The 20249-nt window shown below is 44.6% G+C and overlaps 2 protein-coding genes across 7 annotated transcripts in view; both read right to left on the reverse strand.

The window, feature by feature from the left end:
- The window catches only part of LOC114594534 (uncharacterized), a 47680-nt gene extending 42274 nt beyond the window's left edge, over positions 1-5406 (reverse strand). For all 6 annotated transcript variants that reach the window (XM_077925656.1, XM_077925657.1, XM_077925654.1 and 3 more), the window contains exon 1: positions 4273-5406. In XM_077925656.1, coding sequence (XP_077781782.1) covers positions 4273-4686 — 414 coding nt within the window. In that variant the 5' untranslated portion in view covers positions 4687-5406. The remainder of the gene's footprint in view (positions 1-4272) is intronic.
- A 56-nt stretch (positions 5407-5462) lies between these two features.
- Positions 5463-5827, reverse strand: MYMX (myomixer, myoblast fusion factor). Its single transcript, XM_028724363.2, has one exon. It carries the CDS (start codon positions 5659-5661, stop codon positions 5470-5472), a length of 192 nt encoding a protein of 63 aa, XP_028580196.2. The 5' UTR covers positions 5662-5827; the 3' UTR covers positions 5463-5469.
- Between the last annotated feature and the right edge of the window lie 14422 nt (positions 5828-20249).

Below are 20249 nucleotides of genomic sequence, written 5' to 3' on the forward strand. Positions count from 1 at the left end.
AAGGCTCATCACTTTGCAACCCTCTTCAATCCTTTATTATATTTGGAAATACTGCCTATCCAACACTAAGTTCCACTCTCACTCTTGGAAGAACAGTGCAATGGAAGTAATACTTATTCCTATTTTACATCTGAAGTACAGAAGCTAATACGTTACTTTCCAAAGCAACCCAGCAAGTACGTGGCTGAAGTTAATATCCAAAGCCACCTCAAAAAGCATAACATTCTGGCCAATGGACTGCACCGCCTCTCTTTACATATCATTTGTTATCAAGCAGGAAAGGAAGGCATTACATTTCAGGTGTTATCTGAAGAGGCAGAAACCCTGAAGTCTAACAAAACTATACTTTCTCAGGATTCAGATCTTTATAAACACTATGCCAGACATTTATCCACAAAGCCTGAAATATCAAATTAAGTAATTTGAAGAAACGTTCTTCACCTATACCCAAAGACTTAGCATATGGGGTGGGGGGGCAGGGGGAGGGAAGCAGGAATGAACAAATCTGGCACAGAACAGTGACAAATGTCAAATGTAACCAGGAAGGATATGGACTGCAGTGACACAGAACATTTTGTTCTCTGTATTTGTCTTCCATTAGCAGTAAAGGAAGGTACCTTTACTCTACACATTGGGCTATAAGCAATTCACACAAGTGAACAACCAATGTTATTAGAAGCAAAGGTGACATGGTGCTAGACAAAGTACCATAGGTTTCTGTGGGGGAACAGTAAATCAGCTCCCAAACACCCAACCCAAAGCTATGTAATCTACATTTTTTTGAGGGGAGACTTGCTGGAGGTGGTTTGTAGCATGCTTGTGACTGAGCTCATCAGACTTGAAGAACTTTCTTTTGGAAGGAACAAAGGAGGAACACAGCATGGGAGCATCATCACCATCATTATTTATTGTGTTCCAGAGAACACAACTACTTGTCAGAGTTCATGATTCAGAACAAAGGAGAGCAGGTGGTTTGCTACTGTGGTGGTGGCTTCTGAACCCTAAACTGGGTATATTAGAATACAGTGGTACCTCGGGTTACATACGCTTCAGGTTACATACACTTCAGGTTACAGACTCCACTAACCCAGAAATAGTACCTCAGGTTAAGAACTTTGCTTCAGGATGAGAACAGAAATCATGCTCCGGCGGCGTGGCAGCAGCAGGAGGCCCCATTAGCTAAAGTGGTGCTTCAGGTTAACAACGGACCTCTGGAACGAATTAAGTACTTAACCCGAGGTACCACTGTATTGACAAGCTATGGTCTGGGAATAAGAACAAAAAATAGAGGTTAAGCTTGCACTTAAGTGCACTCAAGCATGACTACATTTTAAGCACATATTAGAAGTTTATGTTGGCTTTTGGTACTGTTTATTTCCATCTTATATGAGCATTCAATATCTTGCACTTTTCTAAATAAGCTTGTTGGTTGTTTAATTATTGTTGGGCTTACAACAGCACAAATCTAAGCACATTTACTTGGAAGCAAGACTGTGGGTGGCAGTGGAAGACAGGAGTGCCTGGCGTGCTCTGGTCCATGGGGTCACGAAGAGTCGGACACAACTAAATGACTAAGCAACAACAACAAAAGACCCTCTGGACTTACTTTTAACTTTTGTGAACTGCACTACAGCCCAAGTGTCATTTACGTGCAGAGGGGTCTGGTTAGGGCAAGTTAAGTAGCTTTGAATGCCTCATTTCCAACGGGGCTCTAAAATCTCTTGAGATTTCTGGTGGATCATGCAAGTTTGGGGCTCAGTTTTGCAAGCAAAGAAATGATAGCCCAAGATAATCTTCTTGCTGCTCAGAAGATCTTCAGTTAGCAGGAGGTGGGGGTGTTTTATAAATGTATGAATCACCATATCACAATTTCTTTGAAGTATGTACACTCCCTCTGTTCATTACTGGAGTGTACATCTGAGATCTGGCGTGGGTGGGTGTGTGGGTAAGAAAACCATTAGCTAGGCCACTGAAGCCAGGCTACTCCTCTCCAAAACACAAACGAGCAAGAATATTCCACGGCGGATTTTGTGATACATTTTGTTATCCAGATAAGACTTAAAGGGGCTTGAACTATCAAAGCATCCAAGAGATGAGGAGCTCAAACAAACAAATTAGACTTCCCGGCCTGGACAACTATCCTATCGGTGCATTAGGTGATGCTTTGCTCCTATCCTGTTTATGGAATGGTTGTTACTGTGTTTGGCACAGTGCCCTGTGGTCTGAGATGTTCACGGTTAAACCTGCCCACATATTCCCCACCACAACCCACTTGGCCCTTCTCCAGCCGGAGCTCAGTAATGGGAGATAAGCTTGCAGGTGACATAAGTGCTTTATTTACATACGAAGCTCCCTCAATCCATCAGCTGCAGGAAAACAAGGCTGTCAGCACAAAGATGATCTCATCCTTCCTGCAGAGCTGCTCTGCTTGGATTGCGGAGGCAGGACTCCCTCCCTCCCCTGCCATATCATCCCATCCAACAAGCAGCAGCCAGGAGCACATGTGAAAACAAGAAACGAGTTAGTCTTTCTGTTGATTTGGAAAGTAGAGGTTGCAACTGAGAAGTGACTGGCTGGAACCTTCGCTGGCTGCTGTGACTACACAAATGAGGGCAAATGTATGTCTATCCAAAGGAAGAACTAGCCTGGGTCCTATGAGGCTCGATGCCAGGGAAACACAGAAGGCCTTATAGACAGACTCTTGGCTGAGATGTCAAGGTCAATTTGGAGGACGCTTTCCCTGGGGCCTATGAGATAGCACAATGAGGTAATGCTCTTACCAGACACTACAGAGAACCTGACAAAATCTTGACTTCACTCAAAACCGAAATAAGCAGGGTGTCCTCAGTTTATCCCATTGGGTCATGTTTCATAATTTCACAAAGCTGATGTGTCATGAGAATAGAATTAGTCTCAGTGTTACTTGCTTCTTCTCAGAGTGTTTAAAAGTTCTGCAGAGCAGTGGCTAGAAAACCGTTGCAAGTAATGCACCTTTGTAATGGGGAAATGGATCTTATGTGATCCAGAGACATCCACTTTTAAAAGGGTGCTTCTATAAAGTTTGCCTAACAATGCATCTTTTCGGGGATTTGCCAGCACTTCCATGCATAGACTTTACAAACACAGGCAGAACAATCAGCCCTCAGATCTGCTCAAAACAAGCCTAGTACTAGCATAGCAGGAATAAAGGGCTTTGCTAGGGTTGTGTGTATACAAAAAACAACAACACAAGTTTGAGCAAGAAATGAAATCAACTCTGGGTATGGTTTTTAAGCACTGGCAAATACTATGTAGAGAGACTCTGGATTACAAAAGTAGAAGGCTGCACCAGAATGCAGGCTGCCTTTTCTTTCAAGCCCAGGAACCACTGCTGCAAAGAAATTCGAAGTCTTTCAACTGAGTACCTCCGAGCCTTTACCAGCATCACTCTGCTCACTACCCCTATAAAAACCTGCCCATCATTGACATGCCTGTGGGCGAAGCATGATGGAAAAAGGAAACTTAGAGACTTACTAAAGATATGGGCAGCCTTTCCTGGGCTTGCCGTACCATGCTCAGCTAGTTGCTTTCTCACTACATCATCCACAGGCCATCCAAAAAGGCAGATGAATCCAACAGATAAGAGATGGAATAGAAATGATATAATAGAAGGCAAGGCAGAACTAGAAATCCCTGGGCTCTGTTCCCAGTTTTGGGAAGGGTTGTATGGAAAAGCCATTGTAATCACAATAAGGATTAAACTATCCAGGATCTACAACTATCTCTGACAAGCAAGGCTGGTGCTGCTTCTATCCATCCATCTGCATAAAACTACCATCAGACTCTGCAAAATATGATAATGAAGGAAACTTCGGTGGTGATTCAAGGGAGGCAGGTGCTTTGTTTCATCTTATCCCTGCAGAAAAAAAGATGACATCATCATCTCCTTTGAGATTCTGAACTGTCCCTTGTTCAGAATTATTTTCTACCATGATATGAGGAGTAATTCTGCTTCCTTAGTTTCAGGCGATCAAAGCTCTCAAGATCATCTTCCTCAACAGATAAAAAGGGGGAAACTTAAGCTATGAAAAACCCTTGAGATGCATATTGACCCACACATAACCACCCCTTCTCAGACTGTCTTCTCAGAGGATCCTGAAACCAAGGGAGAGATCAGGCCTGATGTGACTGTGATATAGAGTGGAGCAATGCACTCTAGTGTAACAAAACAAAACAAAACAAAACAGCAAAACAAAACAAAGTAAGGCAGGGGAGGAATATAAAAGACCTTACCTTAAACTGTGCTTTCCCTGTTCTGCAGTTGTTGTTGTTGCAGTTCCTCTCGCAACGGGTATGAGTTGATGTTTCCTCCCCTGGATTAGGTTCTCCGTGCCAGTTGGACAAGGTGATTTTCTTGATGGAGCGGGACAGGGAGTTGCGGTTGATGCGATCTTCATTGGTGGCCACCTCCTCAACGGGGCTGGTGCTGTCAAACCTACCCTCAGAGGACACGGGAGAAGCCTGAGCCAGATACAGAGACACACGCTCATTGAGGTTTTGGTGCAGGGCATGATTATCCAGAGCAGCTATGTCAGGACAGCTGTCTCCTGGAAAGTCCAGGGAGCACTTGGGTAGGGAAAGCTTGGTGGTAATAGTGAACGGCTGGACCTTCCTTGCTCTGCTGCCAGACATTTCTCTCCCTCGCATTGGCCACACAGGAGACAGGGGAAAGGGAAGGGGAGAGTGGGCCACCAGTCCTGAACTCTAACAAGAAACTATAAAACACATGGCAGAGTCACAAGAGATTCTTCTCTAGCCTCTTCCAAACCATGCAGATGAAGAATTTGCCCCTCAGTCCTCCTGGGAACTCTCTCAGAAGTTAAGCTTGCTCAGAAATGTCTGACGGAAGGGGACTTCCAGTCTTCTTCGGCTTCCAGGCCTGAGAAATCACGATGATACTACCACGCCAGGCCTCTGGTCAGCAATGGTGGTCTTGCTTTGCTTTCCCATCCATAATTCTCCACCAGCAACCAAAAGACCATGAGTGTGGGGTTTGTGGGTGGGAGCTTAGTCCTGGCTTCAAAGGGAAGAGGAGAAAAGCATTCAGCGAGGCTGGAAGCTGGAAGCGTTTTGTCTGGGGGTGGATCTTGAGAAATGAGATCAGAAATTAAATCTTCTTCCTTGGGAGGGCTGGAGTTGCTGATTGCTCCCTGATTGCTCTCCCTCTCCTTTGGCAGGCGGAGAGCAGCTCCTTCTCCACACGCACTCACCCAGAAGCTAAAAATGTCCCTTCAGATGCTGGAGAGAGAGAGAGAGAAATTGGCTGCCGCGCGGGGTGAACTCGGTTTCCTCCTCGCTCTTTGGGGTGCTGCTCCACTTCGAGAGGACGACAGGTGGTGGCGGTGGGGCTACCTACCTGCAAAGTTGGGGGCTTCTTCTGCTGCTGCTGCGGCCGCCCCTTCTCCTTGGCGTCTCCCTGCAGAGCTCGCCTCAGGCGTCGTCCACCTTCTTGCGCAGGTTGAGGACGCAGAGGAGGCAGGTGAGGAGCGCCTCGCGGGACTGCTGGGAAGTCAGGCGGGCCCCCAGGCGCCGGAGCAGCGGCAGGAGGCGCTGGCGAGCCACCAGCAGCAGGCGAGTCAGCAGGGTGCGCAGAAGCAGGAGGGCGAGCAGCGGGGCGGGCATGCTGCGCTCCGGGCGCTCGGCGGGGATCTGCGAGGGGAGGCACAGAGACACACACCGCGGTCAGAGCAGCCGCGGCACGGAAAGGCGCGCATCCTGCTCGGTGGCCGAAAGCAAGAGGGGAAGCGAGGGAGGGAGGGAGGGAGGGAAGGAAGGAAGGAAGGAAGGGAAGGAGCGCGCCCCCCCACACCCCCCCGGGGTTCAAGCGGGCCTGTCTCCTTTTCTCCCTTTCCCTCCTGGCCCTGTCTTCACTTCTCTCCCACTCCCGGTCCCGGTTCCAGTCCCGATATTTAGCCCAGCCCTTCAGGCAGGGAGTTCTTTAGCATGAGGTAATGCGGCTTGGGCAAAGGGGAAAAGACGGCTTCCAAAAAAACGCGCAGCCTTCCTCCCTCCTGGGGGTGGAGGTCGGCCGCTTCCCGGAGGAGGTTCGGGGTGCAGTTGGGGGAAAGGAGCGCGGATTGAGGAGGGGAGAAGAGGGGCGCCTCCGGGACAAGGCAACGAAAGGGCGCACCCATCCCGTCGCGCGCCATGCGGGAAGGGACTCCGGCAGCAGCTGGAACGAACCGCGCCTCTCCGGCGCCTTTGAACGGCCGCGCGACAGAAATCCAACAGGTGAAGCTTTTCCCAGCGCGAGGCAGCCGTACTGAGGAACGTATCGCTTGCTGGATTTCTGCCCGTGGGGAGGCTGTTAAAGACAACAGGAGCCGCCTCAGCGCCTCACTCAGACGCGCACGCCGCTATAACTCGCACTCTCTTCTTCGGGTTACTTGCAAGCAGCCTGAGGGAGTTTGTTGCAAGCAACCTGCGAGCCACGGAAGAAAAGGATGGGGCAAACTTTTTCCCCCTCTTTATTTTATTTTATTTTATTTGCAATCTCATGCGTATGCTTGAAGTGCATTTCCCCTTTTAAAGCGTGCGCGCACGTTCGCCTAAAGTGAAGCTGTAAAATTGCGCGGGAAGCAATGTAACCCGGCCACCAGCCCCTTGCTAGCTAGAGGATGGGGTTATAGAAGGGAACTGCGCGCGGGAAGGTTCTTTGCTTTCCCGCGGCGCTTCCTGTACTATCGAAGGAACCCCACGAGCCCGCTTCCCCTGCTTATTGCTGCGCGTCCTCTCCTGCCGCCTAGCGCGCGGGCCGCTGGAATCTAGGGGAAGGGAGAGCGGGCGGGCGGCGGGGAGAGGAGCGTTCCCTGCAAGTGCCCAGAGTTGTCTTAGCAACTGAGCGCGTCGGAGGCGATGATGCAATTGAATTCCACAAGGATAGGCTCAAAGCGCGGGGACTCGGAAAGGAAACTTCCCCGGGCGCTATGGCAACGGAGAACACGGAGTCCAGCAACCTCCGGGCAGGGGAGGCGGGACTAGAGCGCTGGACGGCCAGAGACTGGGACGGAGCCCGGATCGCTGATTGTCGCTTGCTCCCGGCCTGGCTGAGGATCCGCGCTCCCTCCTGCGGCGCCCCGGCCCTTTTCAGGGGCTGCTGTTGCGGAGCCGCAGCCCAATGCGCGCTGAGCGCAGCGTCATGGGGGGGGGGGGCGTTCACTGTGAGAAAGTTTCTCAGTATTTGCTCTTCACACAACTGGGCAGAAGACACTTCTCTGGAGTAATGTCAACTGCGGCTTGTATTATACATTTATTTATGAGCTAAACAAGCTATAGCTAAGGGCCCCACTCTCTTGGGGGCCCCCAAAAAAATTAGAGAAAAAAACCTGGATGTACATTTCCAAAATATAAGATAAAAATAAATAATATAAAACCTACATATACAGCAACTGTGTTGTGTAGGTTCCTATGACGTAAGTAAATTACCATATAGCATATATTCAACACACACAAAAGTGGTAATTTGTTGCTGACAAAGGACAGCTGGACATATAAAGGGCCCCATTATTTTCAGTAGCTTAGAGCCTCATCAAACCTAAATCTGACCCTGTTTGTATAGGCCTTCAGGCAGGGCTTCCATCTGAACAGATGCACAGGGGGGCGGCAGCGGAAGCGTATCTGCAGGCCCTTTCCGCTCCACCTACTTTAATCTGGCATTTGAAAGAGCCTTCTTTGCACGTGCAATTAGAAACACGAATTTATAGGCATGTGCGTAGGGCCAAATTAAGACCTCCAGGGGCACTAAAAAAAGTATGGTGCCCTGCCCCCACGTAATTCAAAATAAAAGCAGTACTAAACTAGTTTTTAAAGAAGACATAGATTTATTGCAACACATGGCAGATATGATTTCCTGGCATGAGTGTTCTTTTAAGTGTTAAGACAGACACGATTGTGCTGTGAACACAGATTTATAGCCATCAAGTTTGTGCTTGTGTAGATTTCACATTTAAAGCTCCACATGCTTGGGTTAGGCAAGTGTACATGATCTCCTCCCTTCCCATCGTGCATCCAAAGTAATGTCTGAACACCATGACAACTGGGGTTTTTGTTTTGTGTATCGCAATTGGCTGCACATATGAATGTTCCCATAGTGAAAAACCTACAAGTGTGATTAAAGCATCATATGTGTCACATGGAGACAGTAGAAAGTGGGACTGCACCCACTGGCACCCCCTCCTCATGCATGTTTGACAAAACCCATAGAAAGCCATGCTGTGGAACAGTTGCAGGCTCTTTGCACAGTCAAAGAATACAGATTCACACATACAACAACTATGATGCTGCTTTGTAAATATGCTTGCTACTTCAAAACTTAATGCCAAATTTGAAGGGGCAGGGCGTGGGCAGGGAGGCTGTTGCCCCCCCAATAAATAAAATCAATAAAGAAATACTTAAATAACAGGTTCTGGCCCCCTAACAAAAGCCCCCCCCCAACAAAAATCCTGTATGCACCCATGAGGCAGGGCAGGAAAAGAAGGTGCAGTCTCACTGCAATCAGCATAATTTGTGAAGAGCCCTATTGTTGCATACAGAAATTTGTGGGCAAGGTGCACAAAAATTCCTACACAGAATGCTTCAGTTGTCTGCGATGGGGAAGATCTTTCTGCAATAGTCATTGACAGGGAGTAACATTTAAATTAAGGATGGATGGGGACCCTCCAGATGTTATTGGGCTTCCCTCAGCCCCAGGTTGACCAATAGTCAGTGACAATATGAGTTGCAATCCCACATCCCTGGTCAAAAGTCACTGCAAAAAAAAAAAATTTCACTGTAACCAGAGTACCGCTACAGCTGTTTCTGCACCAGACAGGGAAACATCTTGCTTTTATTAGGAAATTCTGTCTGACATCCTGACTATGTTTCAACAACAAAAGAATTCCGCCTTGAATGTGATTAATATATATATTGTTATGAGCTTGTGAGTGCTAGACACTTCTAAATTCATGGAATCAGTAAGTGTTAGAATTTAATTAAAGGCCTCTAACTCCAGGAAATTGCCAGATCACTATAATCCTGGGATTCAGCAAAGTGTTAGAATCTAATGAAGCCTTGGGGTGTTAAACTCAGTGACATATTACTTTAATCCCTCAATTTAGCAAGTGCTAAAAGCTAATTCAGCCAGGGAAGCCTCCTGGTTGATGGGCCATTAAGACAACCAAGGATCAAAAGGGTCTTGGTGTGAGATTGAAGGAGTGAGGACTTTCCTTTGACAGATAAAGCCAGATCTTGTAGAGGTTAGAGTTAGGAGTTATGTGTCCGGGAGAAGCAAAGCAGCAGATAGAGCATGATGGCTTATTCAGGGCTGCAGCTATGGAAGAAACAAAACTCTCTTGGGATGTTTATGCTGTGAACCTTCCATCATAGGCTCAGGTTGTATATATGTGTAAATAAACCATATATCATGAAGACACCTCAGTCTCCACTGTGCCTCATTTCCAAAAGGAAACACAAACCCTGGATGAGTGCTGGAGCCCCTGGAATTGCTCAGAGCTTGGAATGGCGTGCAACAATATAATAACATAACACAATAAAAATATTTGGAAACTATTACTATTCCAGTGAGCCACATGGGTTGCTTGTGGGAAGACCCATCATGATGAGTGGTGCCGGGGGGGGGGGGAAGCATTCTCTCGAAAAATGAGCTCAACCCTACCTTGTCCCTCTATTGCTGGACTCCTGCCTGTAACATATACGTTTGGTAACAGTTCAGAGATAATAATAATAATAATAATAATAATAATAATAATAATAATAATAATAATAATTTATTTATACCCCACCCATCTGGCCGAGTTTCCCCAGCCACTCCGGGTGGCTTCCAATCGAGTGTTAAAAACAATATAGCATTAAATATTAAAAACTTCCCTAAACAGGGCTGCCTTCAGATGTCTTTTAAAGATAAGATCATAGCTGCTTAACGTGTGGGACGTACAATCACAGAACTGTAGAGTTGGAAGGGAAGGGTCATCTAGTCCTACTCCCTGCAAAGCAAGAATCTCAACTAACACATCTATGACAGATGACCTATAAATCACTCGCTTGTAAATATGCTTTGCCCCTTCTGTGTGCCTCATCCCCTTTTTTCTGGTGCCGCCCACTGGGACCTGTTGTCTGTATGTTAGGTAAAGCTAGTAGTGATAATGTGTTTCCTTTTTCCATTTCACTGTAGCATGTCTGATGACATAATGGTAGCCAGATCAAGGGCTTTTTGTATTGGAATTCCAAACTGGAATTTTGTGACAAAAGGAGATGTCAGTTTGTTTCCAATCTAGCTATGCAGTCTGCAATTGTTCACTTGCTTTTCTGCAGGGAATCCAGATGCTTTTGCCAACCTATTGCATTCAGTTTCGCCACACCCCCGTGTTGTCCTTCCATCTATATTCAACTTGATTTGTGCTTATCGTTTTCATGGTTAAAGGGCACTTGTAGCATCGGTCTATCCAGTGCGGACAGGCAAAATACCACTGAGGTTTTCCAGGGCTATTGTGTCTTTAATTAGACACCATTTTGTGGTGTCTGCCTCTGATTGCTTCCTGTTCAGTGCAGCAAGCCATTGCTGATGAATTGACCCATTCTTAGCTTGTTCTAGCTTTCCACTGCCCTTAATTACTGGTTTCCTTTCATTATTTTACTTTGTCTTTCTGAAAATGCACAATTTTGAAACAAAAGAGCAGTGGAAAATGAGAGAAAACCAGTAATTAACATCTGACCATAAGGAAAAGGAATTGCTCTATTTAAAGAACAGTTAAGGAAAGAAATCATCTGCAATACTGTGACCGCACTGAACAGGAAGCACTTGGAGACTGAGGCTAGAAGGAGGCAGATTCTCAGTAAAATCTGCAAGAGCTCTTTCTTGAACAGGATTGGTTACTATAGAGCTTGCCAACCTTTTTGGGCCTGTAGGCACATTTGCAAACTGCTGTGGCCTGGGCTAGGGGAGAGCCCATGAGCCTCAGGGGCAAGATGGGTCAGTTTGACTACAGAAAGCCCTGCATCCCTTGCTCTCTTGTTTTTTTGTATTCTCATTATTTAACAAGATTTATATACCACTTGATTGTAATAAAGCCTCAAAGTGATTTACAAGAAACAAACTAAAGCATTAAAATTACTAATAAAATACTGTTAAAAACAGGTTGTTGTTTTTTTAAAAAAAACCATTGAAACTAATTAAACTCAACAGTAAGCTAAACACAGATTAAAACACATGCAGCTTCTACATGTTTCAATAGGCTTTCCTATACAAAAATGTTAAAGCAGGTACTGAAAACATTATACAGAGGACGCTCGGGTTGCGTTTGCAACCCGCAGCACTGCGTCTGTGCACACGCAGGTCGCGATTTAGTGCTTCTGTGCATGCACAAGCGCCGAACCCTGGAAGTAACCCGTTCCAGTACTTCCGGGTTCAGCGTGGTGCGCAACCCGAAATCACACAACCCGAAGCGTTTGTAACCCGAGGTATGACTGTACAGCAAAAGTGCCTGCTTGATGTCAACAGGCAGGGAGTTCCAAAGTGTAAGTACTGTTGTATTGTGGGCATATATGGAGTAAGTTGCTTCTGCATGTAAACTGGTCCCAAGCTGTTAGTGGCTTTATATACTAACGGCAACACCTTGAATTTGGCCCAGTAACACATCAGCAAGCAAAGCAGTTCTCTGAGCAGAGGTGTTTATGTGCTGACAGGGTTTCATTCCTGCTGGTAGCTGTGCTCACACCCTCCAACATTTCTCTGATGAAAATAGGGATGTCCTATTCCATTGTTGTTGTTGTTGTTATACTATTTATACCCCACCCATCTGACTGGGTTGCCCCAGACACTCCAGCATATATATGTATATATAAATTAAACATTTAAAAAAAGTCTCTGTACATGATTGCCTTCAGATGGCTCGGGCTCAGGTAACTCCATACCCTCCAACATCTCTGTTGAAAATAGGGACATCCTAAGGAAAAGCGAGACATTCCAGGATCAAATCAGAAACCGGGATGGCTTCTGTAAATCTGGGGCTGTCCCTGGAAACTAGGGGCACTTGGAGGGTCTGCTGTGCTGCTGCATTCTGCACTAACTGCAGCTACCAGATCAGGTTAGGAGATGCCCTACAGAGAGAGTATTGCAGTAATTCAACATTTAGGTCTCCAGTGCCTGAGCTACTGCGGCCAAGCAAGCTCTCCAGGAACAGCCACAGTTGTCATACCAGTCACAGCTGCCAAAATACATTTCTAGCCACTGAGGCTACCTAATCCTCTCCATCCACATAGGTTTGTATTTGTTCACAACGTTAAAATTATAGCACCTCTCAAGCAGAAAGGTAGACTAATCCAGATATAATTTGCCATCCAGATCGTGCAAATAATGGCCTTAAAACTGCATAGTTGAAGCACACTCTCTTTTGGAGATGAGATTCTACAGTTCAGGCTCAGCTTATCATGACTTAAGTTCCCTAATTGTTTACAGACTGATTGACCTCCAAGGGCTTGTTCACATGTAAACAGCCACTCGCCTCCCTATTCTGCCCTGGTTAATGGACTGAAATGTCTGGGTGATTCTGTGGGACAGGATATATCACATAAAGTCTTACCACAAGCTCAGGAACTGTTTTCCGCAGATAGGAAGAGTGGTCCTTTTTGGTTTTCAGTGGTATGAAAGCTAGGGAAGCAAGAAAAAGGTTCTCATAAAACATCTGCCAAAACAGATGTTAGGGAATAAATTGGCAGTCCTGTCATCTGGAAATATGGGCCTGATTTATTATCACCAGTGGGCCCCATAACAATTATAACTGTAAGGTTAAATCTAAATTTTAGCTACCCTGCCAAGATTGCCATCAGGGGTTCTGAAATGCTTTGAATAAACTTTTTAATTTATCACCAAACAGCAGCATGGAAAGCCATCTTAGGACTCAGCTATACAGCTGCAAATAAAATGTTTTAAATGTGTTGTAAAGAGCCATATACAAATGTGACACTAAATGGCTACAGTGAGCTATGCCAAATTTAATATATTTTTCAAAATGTTTTTTTAAAAAGCATTTTCACAGCATTTTTTATATGTGTGCAGATTCCAACTTAGCTATGGGACACTGGTGTTTTAAATGTTATGTGTAAAGACAAACTTGTGGATTGTCTTTGAACTGTTAATAAATTAATCAACCTATTAAATAACTACATTATCTTCATGCAGATAGCTTGTGAATGTTTGATAATATTTCTGTATTAGATTAATATTTTGTAAGTGGCCCAGGAACTGTTACTGATGGACAGCCACATACCGGTAAATGTAATAAACAATTATAATGGTTTTCTCAATTAATACATCTTAAAGGCATGTCTAATTCAAAAGCTGTTCAAAGTTTACTGCACCAGTTACCCTATTTGTAAAGCACAGCTCGAAATCATGTGATGAAAAACTACACTTTAAATACAATATACCAGGACATCAATCGGGCTGTTTATGATTCCTTTAATCCCTCCATTTTCCCCAACAATATCCTTTTAAGCTTCCACTTTAGCAGCTTTCCTATCCTACCCCCTTTCCACCCTACCCCTTAATTTTCACCTGCTGTCTCCTTTATTCTTTATCAAAATCTTTGCAAGAGCAGAGGCAAAACACTCAGTTTCAGTATGCACTTTCCTTTCTTTAGGTTAAGAGAAAGCTAGAGTTGAGAGAAAGAAGAAGAAATTGTACATCTTCACATATTCTCCTCCCTCCACCAATTTTTTTTAAAAGCCCTCCCCAAACTATAATATTTTTGTGCAATCCTCCATCATAGAAATAGAAAACCAGCTGAGTTTTAGGCTGGAATGGCCAGCAAGTAAGGACTGTAATAGTCCATGACTAGCTTTCCCCCTTGTTCTTACATTTTCCATAAGAACATGGAACAGGAAGCTTGGGTGCTCCTGTTGACCTCCAGAGGTCATCTCTGCCATGGGATGGGAACACATCCCTGACTAGCAGAGTTCCCAGAAGACAGCTCTACAAATGCATAACCACAGAAGCTCTTACTGTCTCCTTCCTCGGTCTCCTCTTCCAGAATAGCAGAACGGTCCTGTGTCAAGGCCAGCCTTCAGGTTTCTGCACTACCTCTGGCAAAACGACTTGCCTGCAGCAGCACCCCGATTACGCCCAGACAATGAGGGACACATTTCTTTCTTTCTTTTTTAAAAAAGACTCCTCCTTGTCAGCTGTCCTTTAAACTCTATACCCATATCCAGCTCTGTCTCTCCCAACAAACAAGGGAGAGGAGGAGGAGGGGAGAAGGACACATGGTCATTGTAAGGGATCTCTGCCAACCTTGTGACCCCCCCCCCCATATGTTAGGGTGGCAATGTTGGTGCTTGGAACATGCAGACGGGGCTAACTGGGGGAAAGGGATGGGGCTAAGGGAAAGGATCACAGCATCTGTGCTGCACAGTCATAAGATCTGGCACAAGTAGCACCTGTTGAAAAGCCCGATTCAAACTCTGAGCAGGCAGCTAGCTTAAAAACACAGCTCCACAACGGTTTGCTAATGAGTGTCACTTCATTTCCTCAAGGAACCAAAGAATGTAGACACACGTTATTGTTTAGCAGGGGGAAAGAGAGGGTGGCCTCTAGCACCCAGCGAGTTCCCACTCTCCGAAGGCACTGGGATAGAATGCCTTTTCACTGTCCACCCAAGCAAGGCTGGCCCATTCATGAGGCAAGCTGAGGCGGCCGCCTTGGGCAGCAGGATCCACAGATACAGCAGATCTGGCCTTGTGCACCTTGGAGGTAGGATCTGCCCACCTCCTCAGCAGTGTCCTCTTGGCAAATAGGAGGTGGTCTCTCCCCCCACCCCCCTTGTTTCAATATAGATCTCTATTTCCTCTTGATCCTGATGTAGATCTGCAGTCACTCTTTCTTTCCTGGCCATGCAGGGGCACCATTTTGTGGTCCGCCTCAAATGCAAAAATATTCTGATTATAAATATTCACATTAGCTTAAATTGTGTCCACATGGGGAGGGATTGTTTTGGTCTGGGAGAGGCTGTAGCTCAGTTCTAAGACTCGCTGTACATACAGGAGTCTAAGGGTTCAGTCTCTGCTATCTCCAGTTCAAGAAATACAGTTAAGGGAAATTTATCTGTGCCTGAGACCTGGGAGAGCAACTGTCAGAGAGAGTAGACAACTCTGGGCCTGATGTAAAAAATAGCCAGCCCTGGTATAAGACAACTTCTTAAGTTCCCATACATCCTGTGGCACAATGGGTTAGGGCATCTAGCTGTTAAGCAGAAGGTTGGTGGTTCGAGCCCACCCAGGGATGGCTGTGGGACTAGAAGATCCCTTCCAACTCTACAATTCAGTGATTCTATTCTCAAAGACTCCCCAGCAGATAGAAAACCCTTTGAAGGCAAGTGAATCCTTCAAAATCATTTATCTCTGTATGAAAGATCTCCAAACCATTTTAGGAGCCTGGCTAATTTATCTGAGTCTGCAGGAACCTAGAACTGGAAGTGCCATGATAAGAACGCTGTGGAAAAATGTGGCATGTCGTATGGGTTGAATGGATCCAACCCATGTCCGACACAAATAGGAAAGCGTATCCGGCACATAGTAAAGCAACCATGTGCCTAACCGACACACTGTTAATCAATCCACATTTATCTAAGCACTGTAATGTTGGAGGGAGTGGCTAGTCATACTGCGGTAAAAACTCCACTGCAAGTTGGCTGAGCATTGGCAGAAAAATGTCACCACCACATGTCAAAGCAGGCCCCCTCCACCCACATATGCAGCAGCATGAGATTTTATTTCCCATTATGCAATCCCATTCATCTGTGTAACCCTTTTCCATGGCCACAACCAGACTCTGGAATTCCCCACCCAGGCAGATTTGCCTCACCTTGACCCTGAATATTTTCTACCACAGTGGGAAAAACCTTCATTTTTAGGAAGGCCTTTGTTACTGATTTTAATGAACTTTGGTTGACAGGCTTTTATTACTGTTTTTATGGTTTTAATGTTGTGGCTTTTGCTGCTCTGCTTCTTAAGTAATGATGTTTTAGTTAATTTAAAAAAAAGTGATGCATTTTTTAAAAAAAATATCTATATAGTGTTTGTTATTTGTTAGTCACTTTGAACTTTTGGGGATAGTAAACATTTTAAATAATGGAAGTAATTTAAAATGTACATTTGTAAACACCACAGTTATGTGGAGAGGGTTGATCATGCAGTTCTTCTCTATTCCATCATCACCCTGACTTGTGCTGCGTCAAATATTTGCAGAACTTGATGATGTGAGAGGGACCCTTCCTCAAATCACTTCACATTAAATTGGCTTTCAACTGATTTAATTTTCTTGAAGCCAATGAGATTCAACTGGCTTAAACCCAAGTGCTCTGCCTTAACTGCATTGTGGATAGGCTTAACACTGAAGAAAATCGGCAATGAATCGATTGGTTACTTAACAGTTAGAGTATTATTATGTTCATGAGCCCGGGTGATACCTAACATTCTCTGAGCTGGGAACTGGATCCTCTTGCTCATACTTTGCAGTTAACTCACGCAAGATTTAACGGGGGAACAATTGAGAAAAAACAAGGAAGTGGGAAACTGTAAGTAGTTCACTTTGTTTGATGCCGTGTGGAGGTTTATGTCTGAGAGCACAGATCAGCCCTTCCTCCTCCTTTATTCCAGTCCAGACTGATCTTGACTATGTGACCCATCCTTTGCCCCTTAAAGGCTGCTGCCATGAGCTCAGCTGGGTTGACCTTTCCCAGCCCCTTGCAGCTTTCTCACGGAGAGACAGAGATCAACCCAAGGGACCAGCTTGGCCCCAGCACAGCAGCATCATGCTCCAAAATCAGAAACAGCCACTCAACAGCTCAGTCATTAACAAGAGGGAGCAGCAAGGGTCAATGGTGATGTCAGACTCCTGGGGCTTGCTTCCTAGCTGCCCTCTGCCTTGCCTGATTCTTTTCAGCTGATGAAGAACTTGTTCCTTCCTTTCCTTTCCGCACACTCAGTATCATTTAGTGCACAGTGATGCTATTCGTATAATGTTTCTGTTGCTCATATAAGTGTTGTGAATCAGTCAGTACTCTGGACTGCATGGGAGAACCAACAGCATGTGAAAGCATGGGCACAACATGGGCTTAGCTGCCTCCTTAGATCAAGAAAATCAATGAAAATAACTAACGGAGGTTCTGCCCCTCCTAACATGAAGCCTGCCCCCCCCCAACATAAATCCTGGCTATGCCCATGTATGATAGCGGAATTATTTGGCAGCAGGAACAAATCTGTTAGGAGTAGGGATGGGAGATAGACACATTCAATTCAGTTCACGTTAAAACTTGAATTTATCAAATTCAGACTTTCAGTAACCATAGGACAACCAAAACATAGCCATCCTTCGAAATCCACGCTTATCCAATTTTTGCAATGTAGCTCTGCAAAACCCAGGGTTTGCAAAAATACACGTGTTAGTTAAATGTGTGCCTAAAAATAAGTGAAAATAACATACAAAGATACATTATAGGAGAAATTGCTTGCAAAAATGTGCATATCAGTCACAACCGCATGCACAAATGTGTTTATTAGAAAGTTACACTAAAATACAGACAAAATTTCATGAGGATTTTTATTTTATTTTTTGCAAATTGCTGCAGAACTGCGGAGAACTAAATTTAGGATTGGAAAAATGGCAGCAGGAGCATTGTCAAGATATGAGGCTGTTCCAAGAAGGGTAGATTAGAAGGAACTATCATCATCTCTAACAACCTAATAGACATGACTGAAAAGGAAAAAGGGATGGGGTGAGAAAAGGAAAATAAGACAATTCAAGTCTCAGCTCTTACATAATGTTAGATGTTTACATACTGGCCAGACTGCAGGAGATAATCTGGAAGGAAGCCAAAGAGATGTTGGTACCTCTCAATCATGCTATTAAAAGAAACCTTTTTTCCACAATAAAGTGATTGATTTAGTAGACATAGGATATAAAGTCAATATAACCTTTTTTGACTTTAGCGCAGATTCTGAATGATAAATCCTCCTTAGGAAGCTTGGGAAATGGAAGAGAAAGACCAGACTTTCAGTGCATATGTAACTGGCTGAATAATGGCATATAAAGGGGAATAATGGATTGCCTTCAGATTAGAAAGAAACCTTGTTTGTGGTTTTACAGGGGTCATTATTGGGTCTGGTGCTGTTCAGCATCTTTGCTAGCTGCTTGGAGAAAAGAGTTGAGTAATACACCTGTCAGACTTTCAGATTATACAAAAGTGGGAAGAATTGCAAACATCTTAATAGCATAAACTAAACATTAAAAAATAGTTCAAATACACTGGAGGGTAGAGGTGATAATAAGTGCTGTTCTACAAGAACTAATGCAAACTGTGCAATGTAGAAACGAAGAATGCAATTCACAAACATAAGCATTCACAAACATAAGCATTCACAAAGCAGGTTTAACAGCAGCTGGATTGTGCAGAAGTATGCAGGGACTGCCGCAAATGACCTCATTTAACAATGCAGAAGGCAACTGACAAATTGGAATGGTTTGAAGGTGAACTACAGAGATGATGAAACATCTAGAAAGAAAAACACGTAAGAAAAAGTTGAAGGAGAAAGGTGTGCTTAGCCTAGAGGAAAAATGTTTAGGGAAAGATGTCAGAGATGTATTATATTAAGAAGCAACAACCCTCAGTGTTCATATTTGCTTAGTTTAGCTCTGCTTGCTTTATACTTTTTTCCCCACCTGAGAATATTGAATCAATCTGATTTTTTTGAATAAAGAAACTGAAATCTATGGCACACAAATAATTCTTAGTCTAAACATGACAGTGAGCAAGCCAAACAGGCCACTTCTGCTTATATTAGTCAGGACCAATGAAAGAATGAAGGAACAAGTTACCCAAACCTGAGTGGCCGGGAATCAAACCCGGGCCTCCCGTGTGGCAGGTGAGAATTCTACCACTGAACCACCAGTGATTCCTGGGGAGGGGAAAAGAGGACCTGAAGGGGATATAAGCTGTATGTAACTGCTCTTTAAGTGTGCTTGCTGTGACTGATCACGCAGTGCCTTTCTGCTAACCGGAAAGCAGAAATAAACTCTTTCTCTGAATCAACCCTCGGTGTCTATTGACTCCTCCCTCCCTCCGGGGAGCAACGCGCACCCAACCCATGGGAAAAGTCTGAAAGGCTACACCAACCCACCCATGAGGCAAGGTGAGGTGACTGCCTCAGACAAATTGTCGCTGTTTTTGTGTGTTGAATATATGCTATATGGTAATTTATGGACCTAACAGGTAACTAAAGCCATTTGCACATAACAAAATATGTATTTCATAGGAGCCTACACAACACAAAACATTGTTGCTGTATGTAGGTTTGATTTTATTTGTTTTTTCCCCTTATATTTTGGAAATGTGCATCCAGGTTTTTTTCCCTTTAATTTTTTGGGGCCCCCCCAAGAGAGTGGGGCCCTAAGCTATAGCTTGTTTATCTTATACGTAAATCCGGCATTGCAACAGCCTTTGGAGAATAGGAGGAGCTGCTGGTGTATTCCTCCCCTTGTTCCCGATGTCAATTTTCACTTACCCCTTGCTCCCCGGTGTGGTGTGGGGAGCGCCATATTGTGATTTGCCTCAGGCACCAATATGTCCACAGAAGTCAAATACACATACCATGACAAAAGCCTTCTGTGTTTATATTGAAATTATACATTTTCTGACATCCCAGAAAGTACCATTTCACAAGATGTCACCCATTTGTTTCTGTAAATATTTATTACGACACAACATCTAAAATACTGACATTTTTAGAACTTCAAAATTCAGCACACACTAATGACAACAAGCAAGGGCATACTATTGAGCTGTCTCCATTTTTTTCTGTATGCATTAAACAACTTTCAGCTCAGCCTTCACCAGAGATTCCAGGTTGTTTCCATAATGCTTAAAATCACAAAGCACAATATACAGGCACTACAACAATAAAACAGTAATTAAAAGCAGCAGGATAAAAAAGCAAGTGGCGCTGAGAAAGTGGATAAAGAAACGTTTTTCTCCCTCTCTCGTAATGCTAGAGCTCATGACATCTAATGAAGCTGAATGCTGGAAGATTGAGGAGAGATGAAAGAAAGTATTTAATAGAATCATAGAATTATAGAGTTGGAAGGGACCATCAAGTCTGACCATCTGCCGATAGAAGATAGGCAGTTCGAAAGCCCGCAACAGGGTGAGCTCCCATTGTTCGGT

Source organism: Podarcis muralis, chromosome 3 (assembly GCF_964188315.1).
Source record: "Podarcis muralis chromosome 3, rPodMur119.hap1.1, whole genome shotgun sequence".
NCBI classification, from domain to species: domain Eukaryota; kingdom Metazoa; phylum Chordata; class Lepidosauria; order Squamata; family Lacertidae; genus Podarcis; species Podarcis muralis.